This window comes from Lissotriton vulgaris, chromosome 2_1, assembly GCF_964263255.1.
Source record: "Lissotriton vulgaris chromosome 2_1, aLisVul1.2, whole genome shotgun sequence".
In the NCBI taxonomy this organism is placed as follows: Eukaryota; Metazoa; Chordata; class Amphibia; order Caudata; family Salamandridae; genus Lissotriton; species Lissotriton vulgaris.
In genome coordinates, this window is record NC_141687.1 from 503,903,450 (window position 1) to 503,922,535 (window position 19,086).

Genomic DNA, 19,086 nt, shown 5'->3' on the forward strand with positions numbered 1-19,086 from the left:
TACCCCCACACTGGTAACCGGTGTGGGATGTATGATTCCACCCTTCAGAAATTAGATTTGTGAGGTCCCTGGAGTTCCTGGTACCAGCCTTCTAACCACGGGCAGCCAAAAAGGGTTGCTGCCGACCAGAGACACATTTTTGCCCTCCTGCTGTTACCAACTCCCAGACAGGATTTAGTGCATTAGGCCTGGGTGGGTGCGCTTGCCAGCGACTGAAAGTCTGCAGGAGGGGCATATTTTGAGTCCCTGTGCATAGGCCAGTTCAAACCAGTCCTAGGAGCTGTTGGCTCCTGCTCTGGCGCGAAACTGGACAAAGGATATGGGAGTAACCTCCCCACTGTCCAGACCCTCCCCTGGGAGGGTCCCCTGAATCTGTCCAACCCTCCCCTTGGGTACAAAAGGGCTTACCTGGCTGTAGGACCCTACATTTGATGCGGACAAGATTCTGAACCAGAAACCACTGAAGCACCATCTGTGCCTGTGCACCATACAGGCTCTGTGCAGAACCTGTGGATCATCAAGAACAACTGAAGATATCTCCCTTGGAGTAAATGAGTCACTCCCTTGGACCTGCAGGCACCACATCACAACTGTTTGGCCTGCTTCTTCTGAGCTCCTACGGACTCCGAAGGCTCCAGCAACACAGGAGTGGGTTTACAAGTCCCTTTAGGTCCGAGCTGTCCTCTCACAAAGTTTGAGGTCAGAATACCTCGTGGGGGTTGCAATACCCGTATCCCTGTGCAGCGTGTACTTTTGCAAGTGCATATGCTTGTTGGAGTTTACAGAACAAGTGCACTGGGATCCTAGTAGCCCCACCCTCTAGCTCCATTTCCACCAAAGAACTCTGGCCTCCTCACACCGAGTGCTCCTTGGGCTGCTGCTTTGTAAAACTGTTTGAGGTTCCCTTGCAACTCCTGTGCCTCCAGCCTTTGGGTCCTCTTGAGGGTCAACACTGCTTTTCTTTGGCTGCCCTGGTTGCTCCAGGCTTGCCCTGACTCCCCTGTGTTTGGTGAGTCTCCTGGAACTTGCTGATCTGAACCGTAACATTTCTTGGTCTTCTTTGTGGTTTGCCGCTGCCAAGACTTGTTGGTGCTCTAGCTGGACGCCGACCCACAGCACTAGACATCATTCATGAGACAGCTCATAACCGGCTCCTGGTCATCCTAGACATCTACTCGTCCATGTGGCTGCAGAGTCAAGAACCCACTCTTCGCAGCTGAGCACCCAACATTGGTAGGCATTCATCTACCGAGCCCCTGGTCACTCTTGAGTGACACAGATTCTGTCCCCTCTGCTTTCATGGTCTTTTCATCAAGAATCCACCTTTGGATTCTAACAGACACTTTCCTTCTTCCCTGCAGTGACTCTTTTTCGAAGTACTCAATTGACTACGACTGCGTTTCCGACACTATTTTGACCCTATGCACCTGGCTTCCCTGGGATAGTTAACTCTGGTACTATGGTATCCACAGGTGGGATGGCTTTCCAACCTCCTACGTTCCATGGAGTTTCTTTATAGTCCACTCAGAAAGGTTCTTAAACTTTAAAACTGCAACCGCGATTCTCTCATGGAATTGTACAGAGTACGCAGTTGTGTTCCCACACTGCACCCGTCCTCCATGGGGTCCCTACTTACCCACCTTTGGGGTTCCTTGGAGTCCCAGTCATTCTACACCCTCTAGACCTGGTCTTGACTCGAGTCCTGTTTCTTATATCACTATTTTAGTATATGGTTTGGTCTCCCCCTGGAGCCCCCTCTATATTTTATTGCTACTTACGATTGTTTCTGTGCTACCGTATTGTGTACTTTGTGTTTATCTCTGTGTGGCTGTGAAGTATTTACGGTGTGTTATAATATTAAATACATATTTTGATAACTACTGTGTGGTTATCCGTTCATTTAACCAATACAATAAGATAGCATTCTGGTACAACAAGCTGCTTAACATTCCTACTAGACTAAGTCTGAAGACTGCTCCCCACTACTACCACTTGGATAGCGCTCTAAGGTTATCTTTGACCTCTAAAATCACCTACGGGTTGTTTGGACTGGTACAAGGCGGCCACTGTAAGTAGTGGACAGCATATACCAGGCTAACTTCTCACATTGGTCTTTTATCGTTTTGGTCTTGTTTGCACAGATGAATATTGTTTATTTTTCTAAAACTGGTTTGGTGTCCTTTTGTAGTGTTTTCACTGTATGTTATGTGCAAATGCTTTACACACTGCCTATGAGATAAGCCTGACTACTAAGGAGGTGAGCAGGGGTTATTTCAGTAGTGTATCCCTCTTCTCCTGACTAGAAGAAAGGGTCCCTATTTGGAAAAAGATGCAAACCGCTGCCAATTAGAGAGGCCATTTCTAATAGGCAGTAATAAAGTTTATATGGCCCTCAAACGGGAGCTTGCTGTCAAATATTACTCCAGGATTCTTCGCTTTGAGAATTGGGAGACTATCTAGCTCCAACGGCCCCCACCAGGCAGGGGTCCACATGGTGGTGTTTTTTCCAAAAAGCAACATCTCTGTTTTATCGGAGTTAGTTAAGCTTAAGGCAGTTTTGAGTAATCCATTCACCAACCTGACACATGCTCAAATGGTTCACTAAGACCACGATTTGAGTATCATTGGTGTAGGAAATGTCAGAAAAAACAAAATATCTGATGAGTTTAGCCAAGGCAGCAATGTATATAATAAATAGGGTGTAGGAACTGGGGTCACCAGTTCCTCGGGGGGTAGCTTGGCGCGAGCAGGTAGGTACCCGAATGCTTAGGTGTAAAGTGACCATACAGCACACACATCCACTGACACAGTAAACGCACGCAATGACTGAGACCACACCAGTAAGTTTGATTCAAATCAATTAGTTTTATCTAGATCAAGGTTCAGGGTGATCAATAATCAAGGCGACAATATTACATCAAGTATTTCATCAAGGGAGTAAAGGGAGCTGTTCAACAATCAATGTAGCATATCGCAATAACCATGGCATTCAAGGAATAGCATTTCATTACTTAGCAATAAACATTTTATCAGGAGAGAGTAAAACCTTTCATCTGGCAAAGATATACATTTCACCAGTCGAGAATAAACATTTCATTAGATAACTGTAGGACTGGAATCAATAGCTCCTTCTACGGGTCTGAGCACTACATTAAGGATCAGGCAACCTCTCACTATGCAATACTGAGCAAACTTCTCAGCAGGTAAAGCAACCCTCTCCTCAGGTCAAAGTAAACATCTCAGCAGGCATGTAACTGCGGGTCTTGGGACCTCTAAATTAGCCCACTAACAGTGGTTCCTGTAGGTCCTGCTTAGGGCAGGGGAGGGCATCCAGTCCCCCAACGTGGGGTTAACCGTTCCTGACAGGCCCCTATGGTGTCTCTTGGGCTTTGGCCCAGTTCCAGGGTCTATCGGGGCAATTCAGGACAACGGGGCCCAACTTCAACTTCTCCTGGGGAGGGGTGAACGCAGGGCCTCCTCGGGCCTTCTGCCCTCCTCCCTGGGGGTTTACCTGGTCTTCTTCGGCTCCTCGAGGAGCCTTGCGGAGGTTCCCGACGTGCTACTGGCGGGGCGGAGCTCAGCTCTCCTCGGGGCCCACCCCGCTCAGTGAGGCAGCCTCCAGGCTGGGTCCGGTGATGGCCGAGGGCCGCCCGGGGCCTCCGATACAGCAGTGGAGGCCCGCTCCGACAAGGAACGGTCCCCTGGGTCCGGGGACCGATCAGTGTGGGCCGAGGAGGGGGAACGGCCTCAAGACCCAATGGGAGTGCGGCAATGGTGGGGCGGGGCTAGACGCGCCCCCGTCACGTTGGAAGGATGCAGGCTTCAGGGTCTAGCGCGGCCCACTCCAGAGTCCGGCGGCCCTCTCGTGATACCGGGGGCCACAGCAATGGACGGACAGCAGCCGGACCCACTTGGGGAGCAGCGCCGAGGTCGCGACGGTGGAGCTCCGGACCCCTCAGAAGCCCCAATAATGACATCGGCCCTTCACTGACGCGGCGCCGGGCCGCGATGGGGAGTGCTTCAGCAGCGCCTCAGCGGGGGCACTCAGGGTGGCAGCGCTTCTGGGACCAGCACCGGGGCAGACTGGCGCGATCGCTTCTAGCGCCTCGAGGCTCGCAGTAGGCTTGGCAAAGTCAGCGCTTGGTGCAGTCTCCACAACAGTACTTTGTGGGCCCAGCGCTTCAGGGCAGCAATAATCTCCCGAATACCAGCGCTTCTCAAGGGGGCACAGTAGGAGAGGGCTTGGTAGGCAGGGAAGGCAGTCTAACCGCCCAGTCAGTTTTAGCAGAGGAGATGAGGCAGGACAGCGCTGGGGCCACAGGTGCAGACAGAGGGGGCAGAGTTGGCACAGCCCAGTACCTGGTTGATCCCCAGTAGTCCTGGTTAGCGCAGGTGAGTTTCTTCTTGGCGCTTGGTGGTTCTAGTGCCCTTGGTAGGCAGTTACTTGAAAAGGGGGGTGTTGAGTTGAAGGCTGATGACAGGATAGTCTCAGTAGGGCACTGCAGGTAGTCCCTGGGTTCCCCTCCGGCCAGGCCAGATCAGTGGGCTAGTTCAGTGTTCCTCACTCAGCTTGGAAGGCAGCACCTCAGCCCTGTCACTCCCAGTGGTATAGGTTCCTGACTAGGCCCTACCACCTAAGTCTCCTGCGTAGGTTCCCCCAGGTCAGTGATGCCGCAACTGACTAAAAAGTTTCCCTCCTTTCCATATATATGCCCAGGTCAGGTGACAGCACTCTAAGGCAGCAAAAAGCAAGCTCCTCCCCTATTCTGGAAGATTCCAGGAGCTTCCCCATTATAGCTATGGGACAAAAAGGCGGGCTAGTTTTGCAACAATATTTAGGGTCCCAGCCAGCTCCGGCAACTAGGGTGCTACAAAAAAAAAGTCCACTCCGCAGTAGGAGGGGCCTATGGCAGTCATGTTGGAAGTAGAGAGCACCTGCACCTTAGCATTGGTTAGCAATGGGAAAGTGCTCGGAGAACTAAGGCCAACAAAAAAGAGGGTGGAAAAAATGAGGCAAGGGTGAAAAAAATAGGGAAAGACCACCCTAGGGCTGACAGGTCTAACCTAGGGTATGACTCAAGGCAGATCCCTGAGGAACCCCACATGGAAGGGAGTGTAACAGAGATTTAAAATCTCAAGAGCCACAATCTGTTACTGTCAGAAAGAAAGGATTTCACAGAGGAGTAGGCTAGATCTTTGATGCCAATGGATGCCAGGCGTCCAAGTTGGATATCATGATTTACTGTTTGTCGATATTTTCTCAGTAGCCGGAATCAAGGCAAGTTCGGTTCTGTGGAGGCTTCTAAAGCTGAACTTAGAGATGCCAAGATGATGATTCTCGTCAATGAAGGTAGTGAGCTGAGAGTTAATTTCCTTCTCGATAATCTTTGCTGGAAGAGGAAGACAAGATATAATTGTTTGGGTTGGAGTCATCTAACTTAGGTCTTTTTGAGAAGGAGAAAGATTGATGCCAGTTTATAACGAAGCCGAAGTAGCCAGAGCTGAGAATCTGATTAAAGATGTTCGTGAGATGCTTTGAGATGATATCCGGAGCTAGAATTAATATTTTGGGCAGACAAGGATCCAAAGGAGAGCCAGTTTTTATTTTAGAGATAAGGAATGACACTTGTGATGGAGAAAAGAGAGAGAAGGAGGACAGGGCCTCAGAATCTTTCTTTGATAGTAGCTCACTGGGAGAGGTCACAACAATGTTGGGGGGTTATGTGGTTATACCCGAGGCTACTGCGCCTGAGTCGGTGGGCTGAACTGTTCTTGAAGTCACGGAGGGAGCCTGCTTAGTGGAGAAATGGTTGAAAACTGCATTAACTTTTTCAGAAAAGGGGGTCTTTAGAGAATTGCAGAATTCCTGGCTGAAGTGGTTGTTTTTGTTATCAAAAGGTTTGGATAACTTTTTAACTGTCAAAAAAAGTTATATGGATGAACTCTTCGGGGCAAAAATCATATTCATGTAATATGTTGTTTTTTCCTTAACGTTCTTTGTAGAGAGCAAGGGCATACTTATAGAGTTCCTTGTCTGAAGGATCATATTTGACCCTCCATTTCCTTTCAAGCCTGTGGCAAGATTGTTTCTGACTTGTGAAAGGGTTTCAGAGAACTACGGTTTCGAAGGGGAGGATATACTTCTGTTGGTGCTCTTCAATGGGGTTATAAGGTCCAGGGCCAAATTGATCCAGGTGTGATAGGTTCTGGTAGCACTATCAATGTCAGCTGAGACTGTCTAAGGTGGAAGAAATGGGCTAGGGTCAGATTTAGTTGTTCTACATCACTGTTCTGACAGGAGCCAGATGGCCGGGTTGGCCATTGCTGTGTGATAACTGGGGTGTTGTCGGGCAGAATAAGATTAAACATAACTGCCACATGGTCTTTCCAGACCAGAGGGAATGAAGGCAGGATCTGAAGTAATGGATCGTCAGAGAAACTTGCCTCAAGTTGATGGCCGGTAATGTGACTGGGTCTCTGTACTCGTTGTACAAGACTCATGATCATTATGACATCAATAAAGTGTGCAGAGTCGCTGTTCGAGAGATTGTCAAAGTGGAGGTTAAGACCTCCGAGTAAGGTAAAATCTGCCGAGTAGATTTTTGTGTCCACTAGCTGAGACAGATTGGATGGGAGCTGCCTTAGAGCCAGGGGAACGATAGACTAAGAAACCGTTAAAGGACTAGTGCTTGGAGAGCTCTATTTTAAACAACAGAGCTTCCGGTTCTTGAGAATCTTCGAGTTCAATAAATGAGGATCTGAATGAGCTGCAATAGGTAATGGCTAATCTCCCTACTCTTTTTCCCACTCAATCATTATTAAAAGAGGGGTAGTCAGTAGGCACAGCTAAAGCAAATTCAGGCCAGAACCAGCTTCGGCCCGGGTCTCAGTTATGAAGGTGATATCTATTACTTGAGACTCCAAGAAAACTAAACATTCTAGTGCATTTTTAACTAATGAGCGAGTGTTAATAAGGGTACAGCAGTAGGTGAGACCCGAAGTGTGGGAGTGGGAGTTTTCAGTAGGTCTGAAATCTGTTCTTGATAGATCAGACAGTAACAACATGCTTTTAGACAGGCGTAAACTTTGGATGAGGAAACAGAAGAGAGAGTTGGACCTGTGCAGTGCTTATCCCTTATGTTAAGCATCAGTAGCTGGTCACTGGTTTAAAATCGAGTGGCTGTAGGCTGGGAGCCTGCATCGGCATTGTAGCTGGTGCCGAGAGCAGTCAGAGCGTGAATAGGCAGAGATGGGTTTGACTTTGGCATGCCTGTCTGCTGGGAAATGAGCTGGAAGATTCCCGGTGGGGTGAAGTGGAACGCCGGTCACACTTGGAGATCGTGGCATTGCTTGGGTGGGCATGTGTGACCACTCGGTCTATGGCAGCCAGTAAGGGTTATTAGAAGGACCTCGAGCCTGAAAGAATGACCCAGGTCCCTCTGTACTATCAGTACTTTTCCCTGAGGGATCAGAGTTTACCAGGGTGGAGTCATCAGACTCCTCCTTATCATGCTCAGAATTAAGGTCACTACGGGCAAACCTTCCTGACCCAACTTCTGGAGCATCCTCATTCACTTTGTCCTGCTCTTTTGACCTACCAGGATTCTGGAGGTCATCCAGCATAAGCAGCTCTAAGATTGTGCTTTGTGGTGGGGTTACTACATGTCTGAAATGCAAGACCACTATGTGCTTAATGCTAGTGTTGTTTTTTCATTTGATCTGCACCTAGATTAGCTGGTAAAACAGTGCAGGCTTAAATCCCGATGCTGCCTCCAATGTAGGAGGTTGCCTTAGTATACAGTGCACAAGTATTTAAGTGAAGCACCTTGCACTAATCCAGACTACCCTTATGGCAATTTTAGTGGTCTTAGACAACCATAGAAAGCACTAACCGTGGAGAGCAGACTTCAGGCTTAGTTCAGAAGTTTTATGCAGCTTGTTTCACCAGATCTAATCATCTAGTGTAGGTTAAACAAAAAAGAACCACACAGTGTAGTTTTAAAAAATAGTTATATTTATTATACACGCTCAGTTACATACTGGTATATCTCCTACCCAGATATATTAACACAATTCACACATTATTTCAATAGAAAACAGGTAAGCACAAATACAGTTGTCTCCAGGGGGAGACCCAAACCATATACTGAATAAGTGGAATTGGAACTGCAACCGAAGTTGAGACTTGACCCAGAAGACTCCGACGAGTTGGGGACCCAAGGAACCACCCAAGGTAAGTCAAGGAAAAACCCACAGAGGTTGTGTGCCAAGGGGAAACACACCTGTGTACTCAATGGGGAAGTCGCGGTTGCAGGTTTGAAGAAAAAGGACCCTGGACCCCGAAGAAACCCTGTTAAAGATGATAGGTTGGACATTCACCCCACCCATGGATTCCCCAGGAACCAGAATACCTACACCAGGGAAGCTGGGTGCATAGGAGCGAAGTGACGTCAGAAAACGCTGTAGACCACAATGGAGGACTTCAGTGAAGACAGCACTGGTGAAGAAGGTGAAAGAGTCCGATGTAACTCAAGGATGGATTCTTGAATAGAAGTACCTGCAAGCAGAGGGGACACAGTCTATGCCACTTTGGAGTGACCAGGAGGCACAGGAGACCAATGACCATCGATGACGGAAGATGCAGGAGACTGGACAGCGACCTTGTCGCTGCAGCTGTGAGGACCAGGCAATGCTGTGGAAGACCAGGAGCCGTTCACCACCTGTCCCATGTTGGAAGTCGAGAACTAGGAGGTTGGTGTCCAACAGGAGCACCAACAAGCCTTAGCAGCAGCAACAGACGTGGTAAACAAAGAAGGTGCAGTGTAGGGACCAGCAAGGTCCAGGAGACTCACCATATGCAGCGCCTTAGCAAGCAGGGGAGCCTACTGAAGCCAAAGAAGACCCTCAAAAGGACCTACAGGTCGAAGGCCCAGGAGTCGCAAGAGGTCCTAGAGCAGCTCACCAAGGGTGCAGGCCCACGGTGTAGAGGATGTGGTGGAGATGAAGATCTTAGTAGCAGGAGATGCTGGGGGCTTGAGCTTTTTGTAGCCTAAAGCTCTCTGGAGGACAGAGTCAACAATCCTTAGTAATGGTAAGTCAATGCCTCGCACTCGGGTTCTGTTCCAGTAGTTCCGACAAGGGATAATGACCTCAAGCTTGATGAGAAGGGGGGCGCTAGGTGGCGCTTGACCATAATGGCCGATCTTTTGTGGGCTCTAGCAGAGCCGGACAGTAATTCCTGCATCATCCCCAAGTGGCTCGCAACCTGCAGCTCTGGACGACTGACACCGAGCTGGTTCTGGCTATATGCGTTTTAAGCAGTGAGGCGGCCGCTGTCCTGAGGAACGGGCGGCGGAGATCGGCCGCGGCGCAGCAAGAAAGTGTCCAGCGGGAGAAGGGCGGCTGTGGCGGCTGAGTGAGGCCGCAGCTGTGCAGGCCGTGGTGTGCTGATTTCCCCTGAGACAGTGCAGCTGCCGGACGGAGCGGCTTGCGGCCGAGCCGCGGACATGCTGACTATGCACCAGGGAGGCCCTGCGGCGGCTGCTGGGTGGCGGACACGCTGGGCCTTTAGGAGCGCGGTCGGGACCGGGCCGCGGCGGACAGAAGAGTGAGGAGTGGGTCGCGACCCCGGAGCCTGAAGCGGTGAGGAGCGCGGGCACCTGGGGGAGACGTGGACATCTGCGATAATATTGGCCCTGCCGACTGCCTTCACACACGCTCGTGGGGCAGAAGCGGTGCATATATTAAGAGCGTACATTGAGACCGGAGACTGCGCTTGTGAGTGTGTGAAGGGATACGGGGGCACACCTGCTAGTCCCGCCGGAGCGTGGAGAGGACCACGTCTCGATTTGAACAACAGGGACAGGGACACTGTCTTGCGCTTGGCTCGAGAGAAGGGCGAAGTACGATACGAGAACATTACTTTGGCCTTCTATCCTGACTTTACTCAGAATGTGCAGGAGTCCCGGCGTAAGTTCGAAGAAAAAGCTGCGAGCACAGGAAATAAAGTATGCTATGTTTTATCCTGCTAAGCTGAGGATCCATCACCGGGGGGAAACAGCACTTCTTCACTTCCCCTCACCAGGTAGAAGAGTATCTCAAGCGGGACCGTAAGGCCTCATCCCAGGAAAGTGCATCGCGCCGGCGTTCCCGGTTCCAGTCGCCACTGTCTGATCCGGATTGATACCATGTCCAGGTGGTGTTCATCACGACGCAGAGACAAGGCAAAGAGACTTTTGTGGACTGTCTAGAGTTGGTGATGTATAACTACTGTTACTTGGTTGTTAAAACGTGTATACTGTCCGGGACCTCGCCTCCATCCCATTAATGCTACCTGCTTAGTATAGTGGGTGGGCAGACGGGTGAAATAAGGAGGTGGAGGGGGCACGGTAGGAGCCCCTAGTGGCCCCCACATGTGGGCATTACGCTATTGCGGGATTGAGTTGCTATTTTGGGGAGCGAATGCATCATTTTGTGACTGTAGGTGGGAGGGGGGCTTTATCCAGCATGGGGGGGATACAGTCAGGCACTTACTTGCACTGTAATCGTTGTCCCACCCGCATTTGCGGGGCTTAGTCAGATCTTAGGGCTTCTTTGGGAAGTGCTTGCGGTGTTTTGGCCGCCATCTTAGGTGGGTGAGCTTTGACTCGGGCCGACTTTAGACTTTGAGTGGGTCCAGTGGCTTCACTCGCAGGACTCCCGCGCGGCGCACTATATAAGGAGATGCACAGACAAGCGCGCAGCGTGGGCGCGCAGCGGGCACGCCGGAGGTGCGCCAGAGGTAAGCCTGTTTGCGCCCGTTCGCACTCCGGACGCGCTCTGCGCTGGAAATGCTGCTCCAACTCGCCTGGTTTACTCCAGGGAAGAACTTTGCCTGGTAAATCAATACCCTAGTACGGGTAAACAACCGGTCTTCCCGGCGGCCCCTCTGGTGAGTGTAAACTGCGGACTACTTAATGTCCATTCGCTCTGCAAACATCATGCAGAGATGGCCCTTCTTATTGAATCATTGCAGTTGGATATTCTGTTTCTGACTGAAACTTGGACTAGAGCGGAGAGTAGTGTGGAGCACGGCTGGGCGTGCCCGTCGGGTTACTCTATCAGGCACATCCCGCGAGGCACTGGGAGGGGCGGTGGAGTGGGCTTTATTTTTAAGGACTCACTAACGCTCTCATATCTTGAAGTTAAACCGGTCATGGGCTTTGAGCTCATGGGTTTTTCTCTGAAAGATCAGAGTGGAACACTGGCTGCGGGGTTACTTTGTTATCGTCCTCCTGTCAGTGTGACATCATCTCTTCAAGATCTGATAGACCTGATTTACGACCTATCTAACTCTCATGCCAGGTTTTTAGTCTTGGGCGATTTTAATTTATGGCCCGGTGCTCCTTATGATCTCGCATATCGGGAACTCTGTCAAGCATGCAATAATCTTCATTTCACGCAGCTTTTGTCCGCCTCTATTCATGCAAAAGGTCACACTCTGGATATGATCTTTGCGGCTGAATCGCTAGTCTCGATTAAGGAGGTAGCGGCTCAATGCTGGACAGATCATGCATTGATCCATTTTTCCATCTTTTTACCAGCTGGTCTGCTGAGTAATAGCGTCCCGGGCAGGCCTTAACTTAGTAGGCAATGGTCTTGGCTTTTGAAGGGCTCTAACTTACCCACGTTACTGCCTGGGGTCTTTTCCTTGGGTCTGAATGTGGAGGAAAGCTACTCCACTCTCTGCCAGCACATCCTTGAGTCACTTGATAAGGTGATTCCACTGCGCAGGGTGAAAGATAAGCCGCTAAAAGCCACTCCTTGGTTCTCTAGTGATCTGCCCCAGCAACGACTTCGCTGTAAACAGGCAGAGCGAGTCTGGAGGAGGCACTATCTGGAAGCAGATAAGCTGATCTATAAAAAATCCCTCCAGGACTATAAAGTTCAGATAAGGGCGGCTAAAGCCAAGTTCCTAGAGGACACCTTGGCTAAAGCAGGTAATAAGTCTCAAACCCTATTTAAATTAGTCAAGGACCTCTCTAATCCTGTCTGTGCTTCATCCACCATCCCGGCGTCTCAGGAGCTACGTGACTCCTTAGCCTTGGCATTTGAGGATAAAATAAAAACCATCCTGAACGGACTCTCGGCCTCCAATCTGACCAGCCCCCTCGCCCCTTGTTCTGTGGAACCAGTCAGTATAACGTCTCGGGAGGCCCTTGAGGAGGAAGCAGTACAGCCTCGGCTGACCTGCTTTCCTACTCCTTCTTTGGAGGACTTCTGCCTACTGGCTAACAGCGTCTCATCTGGTTCCCCTTTAGACCCATTGCCACATAAGTTTTGGAAGTTGTTTCAGGGGGAGCTCTTTCCGCCGCTCCATTCCATCTGCTGCCAGTCCCTTGCCACGCCACGGTCCCCGATAGCTGGAAATTGGCAGTGGTTACTCCTCTGCTAAAGAAGGCCACCTTGGACCCACTGTGCCCAGCCAACTATAGGCCCATTTCGCTCTTGCCTTTCTCGATAAAGATCTTAGAGAAATTGGTCACTAGGGTCCTGTCCAGCTTCCTTGAAACTAACGATCTTTTGGACGTGGCCCAGTTTGGATTTAGGCCAGCCCACGGAACGGAGTCTGCCTTGGTGGCCGTTCTGGACGACCTGCGTTCGCGTGTCGACATGAGAGGAGCAGCATTTCTGGTGCTGCTTGACATGTCGGCCATGTTCGATACGGTTGACCATGCGGTGTTACTGGGCAGGCTCCGGGAGTCCGGGGTGACCAGCCTGGCCCTGGACTGTCTGGCCTCATACCTTTGTAACAGGCAGCAATCTGTGGCCCTGCCGCCTTTCCGATCAGCCGTAAAAGATGTAAATCAGGGTGTGCCGCAGGGCTCGGCAATCAGCCCGATTCTTTCTAATTTATATCTTCGCCCTCTAATAAGTTTGATCAAGTCATTTGGCATCTCTGTTATCAATTATGCTGATGACACTCAACTTATTTTTTCCTTTGAGGGCAGGGAAGCGGTTTCCATGGAATCCTTTCATCGTTGCATGACTGTAACGGCGGACTGGTTGCATCAGAATTCGCTCGAGTTCAACGGAGCAAAGACCGAAGTTCTCCATTGCTCACTGGACCAATTGCCCCGTCCTCTACCGGAGAGGTTCTGGCCTTTTTCTACTCTAGGCACCGTAGCGGCGGCAGAATCCGCCCGCAACCTAGGCGTCCTGTTCGGGCCTAGCCTCCAGCTGGAAGCCTTCGTTAATAAAACCACGGCGACTTGCATGCTACTACTTCGCATGTTACGGAAAATTCTTCCGTTATTTCCCCCCGCGGTAAGGACGGAAGCAGTGCGTAGTATCATCCTCAGTAGATTAGACTACTTTAACGCACTGCTTCTGGGGGCCCCCAATACCCTGGTCGCGAAGCTGCAACGGGTGCAGAATATGGCAGCCAAATTGGCCCTTTCATGACCGCGGTCTGCTTCTTCCTCTCTTGCGCTCTCGGATCTTCATTGGCTCCCCGTCCAAAAACGGATCTCCTATAAATCTTCTTGTCTGGTTTTCAGAGCTCTGCACGGGTTGGGTCCAGTGATGTTACAAGATCTATTCTCCTGGTACTCTACCGCCAGACCTTTGAGATCTTCCTCGGCATTCCTGGTTACAGTCCCCAGGATAAAAAGGGTGAGGATGGGCGACCGCTCTTTCAGCTTTGCGGCCGCCAAACTATGGAATTCCTTACCGATGTCCCTAAGATGCAAACAGGATCTTTTGTCTTTTAAAAAGGATCTCAAAAAGTCACCTCATCCCGAGAGCAGCGTAGTGTTAACATCTTGGAAATCTCTGACATTTTGTTGGAGATAATGAGGGCCAAAGACTGACAGGCATGACAATCTAAACAGAGCAACTTGAAGGTAACTTGTAGTAAGAGGCAGCCAATGAAAGGTATTAAATGGAATAGATGATGAAGGGGCGTTAAATGGACTAGATGATGAAGAAAGGCAAAGCTATTGTCGGCAAGCATTTCAAGCATTTTAAATATGTTGTAGATTGTTAATCAACTCAATAGATGAACTAACAAACAGAGAGTTGCAGAAGTCTGGGCAATTTTTTTGTGAAAGAGTCTCATGAATGAGATGGCAGACAATTAATTAACCTGGCTGTTTAACCTGTAGTCCAAATTTAACTCAAAACATGTGTTTTGGACCTTAGGTACCAGAGCTGGAACAAGACCCATTGATGTGGGTCAGAAACCCAGGGGAACATCCTGTGGACAGTCACATCAAGATATAATCAAAACCTCAGTCTTAATAAGTTTGAATTTCGAGGAGTTCTGCCAGCCACCACAAGCATTCTTGAGTTGTATAAGGTAGAATTCCCCGAATGCGACCATGTTCTACGTGCCATTGATAATGTCAACGATATGCCTATATACGCTATAGTGATGCCGATTTGTTCATGTATAATGCAAATTGAAAAATAAAGTTTAAAAAAAAATTATCATCAGTGTTCAATAGTTTCCTATGAGCAGCTACTTGTGAGGTTAACGAAAGCTAGAGTACAAGTTATGACTTTGAATTGGACTAAGTCTTATCTTCGAGAAAACTACAGAATTCTCAGACAGAGTCTGTCACCCTCATATTTTATAAATTTAAACCAAAAGTGAGAACTAATTGGGCTAGCAGCTACAATAGCCACAGAAGAGTGGGCCTTTAAAGGAACCCCATGGAACTCTCTCTGTTAAAGTATTAAAATCTGAATGAAAGAGAGCAATGTAGATAGCCTGCCATCTATCATGAAGATAAGACTTAACCAAATTCAAAGCCATATCTTGTACTCCAGCTTTTAATAACGTCACAAGCAGCTGTTCTTCTGAAGACACTATATTGAATGCTACAGGTAAATCACGCAGCATTTAGGCCTACAACAGGCCTTGATCTACTACGGTTCTAAGGCAATCCGAAATAAAAATCAAAAGCTGCCTTTTGATAGTGTTTTCCAGTATTGTAATTGGAAACAGTAAGTGTGAGATATGTCAATAGTTGCTCATAAAGAGGTTTCTACTGTTGTGTTTTCAACAACAGAAAAAACATTGCTTTTTTTGAAGCATCAGCCACATACACCTTAAGGATAGGTTTACAGCTAATTTCCAATTAAGATTACAGTAGATACGAAGAACCAGATCACCATATTACAAGAGGGTCAAGAGAGGAACCAAATGAGACAGTATTTACCATCTGACTAAGTTACTCACAAGTTAATAGATCAAAGTTACAAATAGAAGGAATCGTGGATGCTGGTTCTGATACAGAGAATACCTCACAAGCCTCTGGAGCATATTGAGCTCACCACGTATGACTGAGCCTTTAAAAAACTAATTTACAGAAGAAACACAAGTATTCATGTTCAGCTAAGTTTATTATACGTTTTTCATAACATTCTACACCTCGTATCGTATCGTATCGTAAGGGGTGCTTATAGAGCGCACTGACACCAAGGGTTTCCTGGCGCTGGTTGGAAGTAGAGGGGACAGAAAGACTAGCCAGATTGGGGGAAGAGCCAAGTTTTTAAAGACTTACGAAAAAGAGTTAGAGAGTTAGAAGTTTTAAGAGAGAGGGGGAAGGAGTTCCAAAGCTTGGGGGCCAGGTAAGCAAATCTCCGGCCGCCAGATCTACAAAGCTAATAGGGGGGAACAGTCAAGAGATGGAGGTGTGAGGATCTCAGATTGCGGGATGAGCAATAGGGTCTGATGAGGGATTTGATGAAAGCAGGGCAGGGGCCAGCTAATGACTTAAAGATAAGGCAGCTGGTCTTAAAAGCTGCCCTGGAGATGACTGGGAGCCAGTGGAGTTTGACAAGAAGGGGCCTGGCAGATTGCCACTTCGGAATCCCTAAGGCCAATCTCGCTGCCTGATTTTGGACCACTTGCAGTCTTGCCGTCGATGTTTTGGGCAGACCGTGGTAGATCGAGTTAGAAAAATCTAGGCGGGAGAGGACGAGGGCCATGATAACCTGCAGGAGGGCATCGGGTGTGAAGAGGTATGACACTTTCCTGATCCTGCGCAGTTGGTAGATACAGGATGAGACCACGGTCCCTACCTGCGGCCCTAGGGATAAGGCGGAATCGATGGTGAACCCCAGGCTCTTCACCGAGGCTACAGGAGTGGGAGAGGGGCCTAGGTCCGCCGGCCAGAATTGGGGCCCCCAGAAGGTAGCGCTCCTACCAGGAAGGAGGAGCTCCGTCTTTCCGGGGTTCAGCTTTAACTGATTTTGGCCCATCCACTGGGTGATAAAAAGCTCTGAATATTTGCAAGTGGAATAGAGTCTGGTAAAAAATATAGGCCAAAATAGCAAAGTCAGGAGATTTCCAAATCAATTGCTTAGGGCCAATAAGTGAACAGTGTTTTTGCCACCTATTAGCTTTACAAAGCGTGTAACTTATTCGTGCAATTGGTCCCTCTATCAAGATGAGACTAGCATTGAATGAGAAATATCCAAATTAGGTTCAAACAAAAGAAACCTATGTACTTCTCAGTCAGTATTTGATTTTATAGCAAATTGCTGGAAATTATGTGCTCAAAATTGAGAACAGAACAAATATATGCGCACACAGATATACATTATACAATTACACTTGCATTGGTGATGTGAAGTGAAAACAAGAGATGTATTTACATATCACAGCACAATATATACATGACGAATGAACATATATTCAAGACACACGTTTAAACACAGTGTGAGGTATATATAAAAAAGTGATTCAACACAACTAGCAAAGAGTCTAGTTATTCTCAATTATTGTGGGAGATCATTAATACTTGATAGTATACGTTGACATTTTAACCCCTGGATAATAATGCGTTAATGTTATCGTCAATGGGGGGTGTGTGGGGGGAGGGGGTGATTCTTCTTCAGGACTATAAAGAGTCTGTGTGTGGCCTCATATAAGGCTCCACCCTGATACCAAATTAATGGCTAGGTCAGCACAGCAGCTTGGCAAATTATAGAAGGTTGACATGAATCATAAAGTAGCACTTCATATCTGCTGGTGGATTTAGTCAGTGGCACAGCGTGCCTGCAAATCTCCAGCGTTGATCGCTCAGGGTCTGCTGTGGTTAATCACCCTTAACTTCAGGGCAAAAGTACTCTTTCGTCTTCAAAGTCCTTGACTGAAACTCAGGAGCTTCCTGAGTTTCAGTCGAGGACTTTGAAGACTTTAAAGAGGAAAGAGTATTCTAGGGCAAATAACAAGCCTAGATTGCCAGAAGTTAGGTTTGTTTGGAGGTGGCCGGCCCGACAACCTTTGCCCTGAAGTTAAGGGTGATTAACCACTGCAGACCACAAGGGACCAAAGATGTTGAGTCTTCTCAGTCTCTTGTGAAACCAGAAAAACCTATTCCTGCACAAGGCAGAATACTTTTCTGAACACAGTCTCAGAAGGAATGTATCGCATCTCCAAGTCCCTCGTGGACAGGGCTGTGTCTGCAGCTGAGCACATGTGAACTGTATACCGCACTCCGACTGGCAAGATATTATCCTTTTTTAGTCAGCATGTAGAGTGACGCAACAATAGTAAACTTGCCTTGCTGTTCTGTTTAAAAGCGAATCAAACATCAAGAGATTACTTCTAAGTGGATGCAGAGAGGGGGGGGAAGCAGACACCCTGCGGTGCGTGGGTGCGATGTTGTGAGCCGTAGTCTGCAGCGTCTCACCCTGTAGCCTCCTCGCCCTTTCCCTTGCATGCCACGGGAGTGTTTATGTGTTTGCAGGAGCAACGCAGCCTTTGTTTACAGTTAAATGTGACCAAGATGGCATTTCCCTGTTCCAGAAACCACAACCAAACCCAGTGCTGAGCTATTAAACAACTAGTCTTCCATGTGTTCTCCGGAGCCCCAACTCAGAAGCATGTGATGTTTGTTTTTGTTTTTCTAAACTAAAAGCGGGTGCTGTGTAGAAACAAAGCATGGTGCAAGTAAACATAAAACCTATGTGCATGGAGGCCCCTGAAGGGGGCACCAAGGGAATAAATAAGTTGTCCACAAACAACCACATCAGCACCTACAGTGCAAGGAAACTGTAATTTGTCAGTGCTGAGGGACTAAAAACGAAAATTATGTTTTGGGAGCACCAACCAATAGGGAGCCAGGAAATAAGACTGACGCAGGAGTGAACCAATGGCAAGCAGCAGGTGGGATTACACTCCGTACAGTGAATACTGCAGGTCTTGCAGATAGCGCATGCATGCTGCCTAGGCTCGACCTAAAAATGTAAACAGAAAATGTGGAGATCGTACATTGGATGTAGGGAGGAGGTGGCATGGTGCAGGACAAATCAGCAACTAGTTGCAGCGTGCTGGCCCCAGGTCCTTGAAAAAGTTGACAGAAAAAAAGAAGTGGGGCAGTGGTGATGGAGAAGAGAGGCAGAAAACGATGTACACCGATGGAGTGACGCATGAAAAAAATAGTCCCTGCACGTCGGATGTGGAACCATACGATCCATCCAATAAATACAAAATGAAATTGAAACTTTCAGTGGACGGGACCAACAGAAGAACATGAAGAAACGTCATCATAAACAGGGAACTAAAATAGATGAGAAACCTAACCCATTTTTACCTGGGGCATTCACTTTTTGCAGTTCAGACAAATTAAAGGAGGAGGCTTCTTACCTGTAAGAATTTTAATCTGGTGAGAAAATCATTGACGTAACTTCCAAGTGGTTTGAGACTGGGGTAAGATTTTTTCATCCACATCCCAGGAATTTTGCCTTTAAGAATACTGTTAACAACCTCTTCCAGTTCAGCAGACATAACTACCAACCCCTACAAAAATGTTTTTTTTGGGGATAGGAAAGAAGCGAGGAGAAGAGAGAAGAGAACATATTTAGCAACATTGTGATTATATATCCACTGCTTTTTAAGTATTTGAATTGAGAAATAATTACATTCTGGGGCTTGAGGATCAGAGTCGTGGGTTCGACAACTAACCAGAAAAAAATATTGGTATTTTGTTGAAATATTTTCACTGTGCACTTACCTTCTAAAGTAGCAGGCCTACGAAAAAAAGGCAACTATGAAAAATGGAATACAGTTAAAAGATATTTTACTTCTGACTT

At 48.1% G+C, this 19,086-nt stretch overlaps 1 protein-coding gene across 1 annotated transcript in view; it reads right to left on the bottom strand.

Annotated features, from left to right (window-relative positions):
* Positions 1–19,086, bottom strand: part of DNAH7 (dynein axonemal heavy chain 7) — a 1,812,153-nt gene that overhangs the window by 241,382 nt on the left and 1,551,685 nt on the right. Inside the window, exon 61 of the mRNA XM_086955398.1 lies at positions 18,641–18,793. Within this exon, the coding sequence (XP_086811524.1) occupies positions 18,641–18,793 (153 nt within the window). The remainder of the gene's footprint in view (positions 1–18,640; positions 18,794–19,086) is intronic.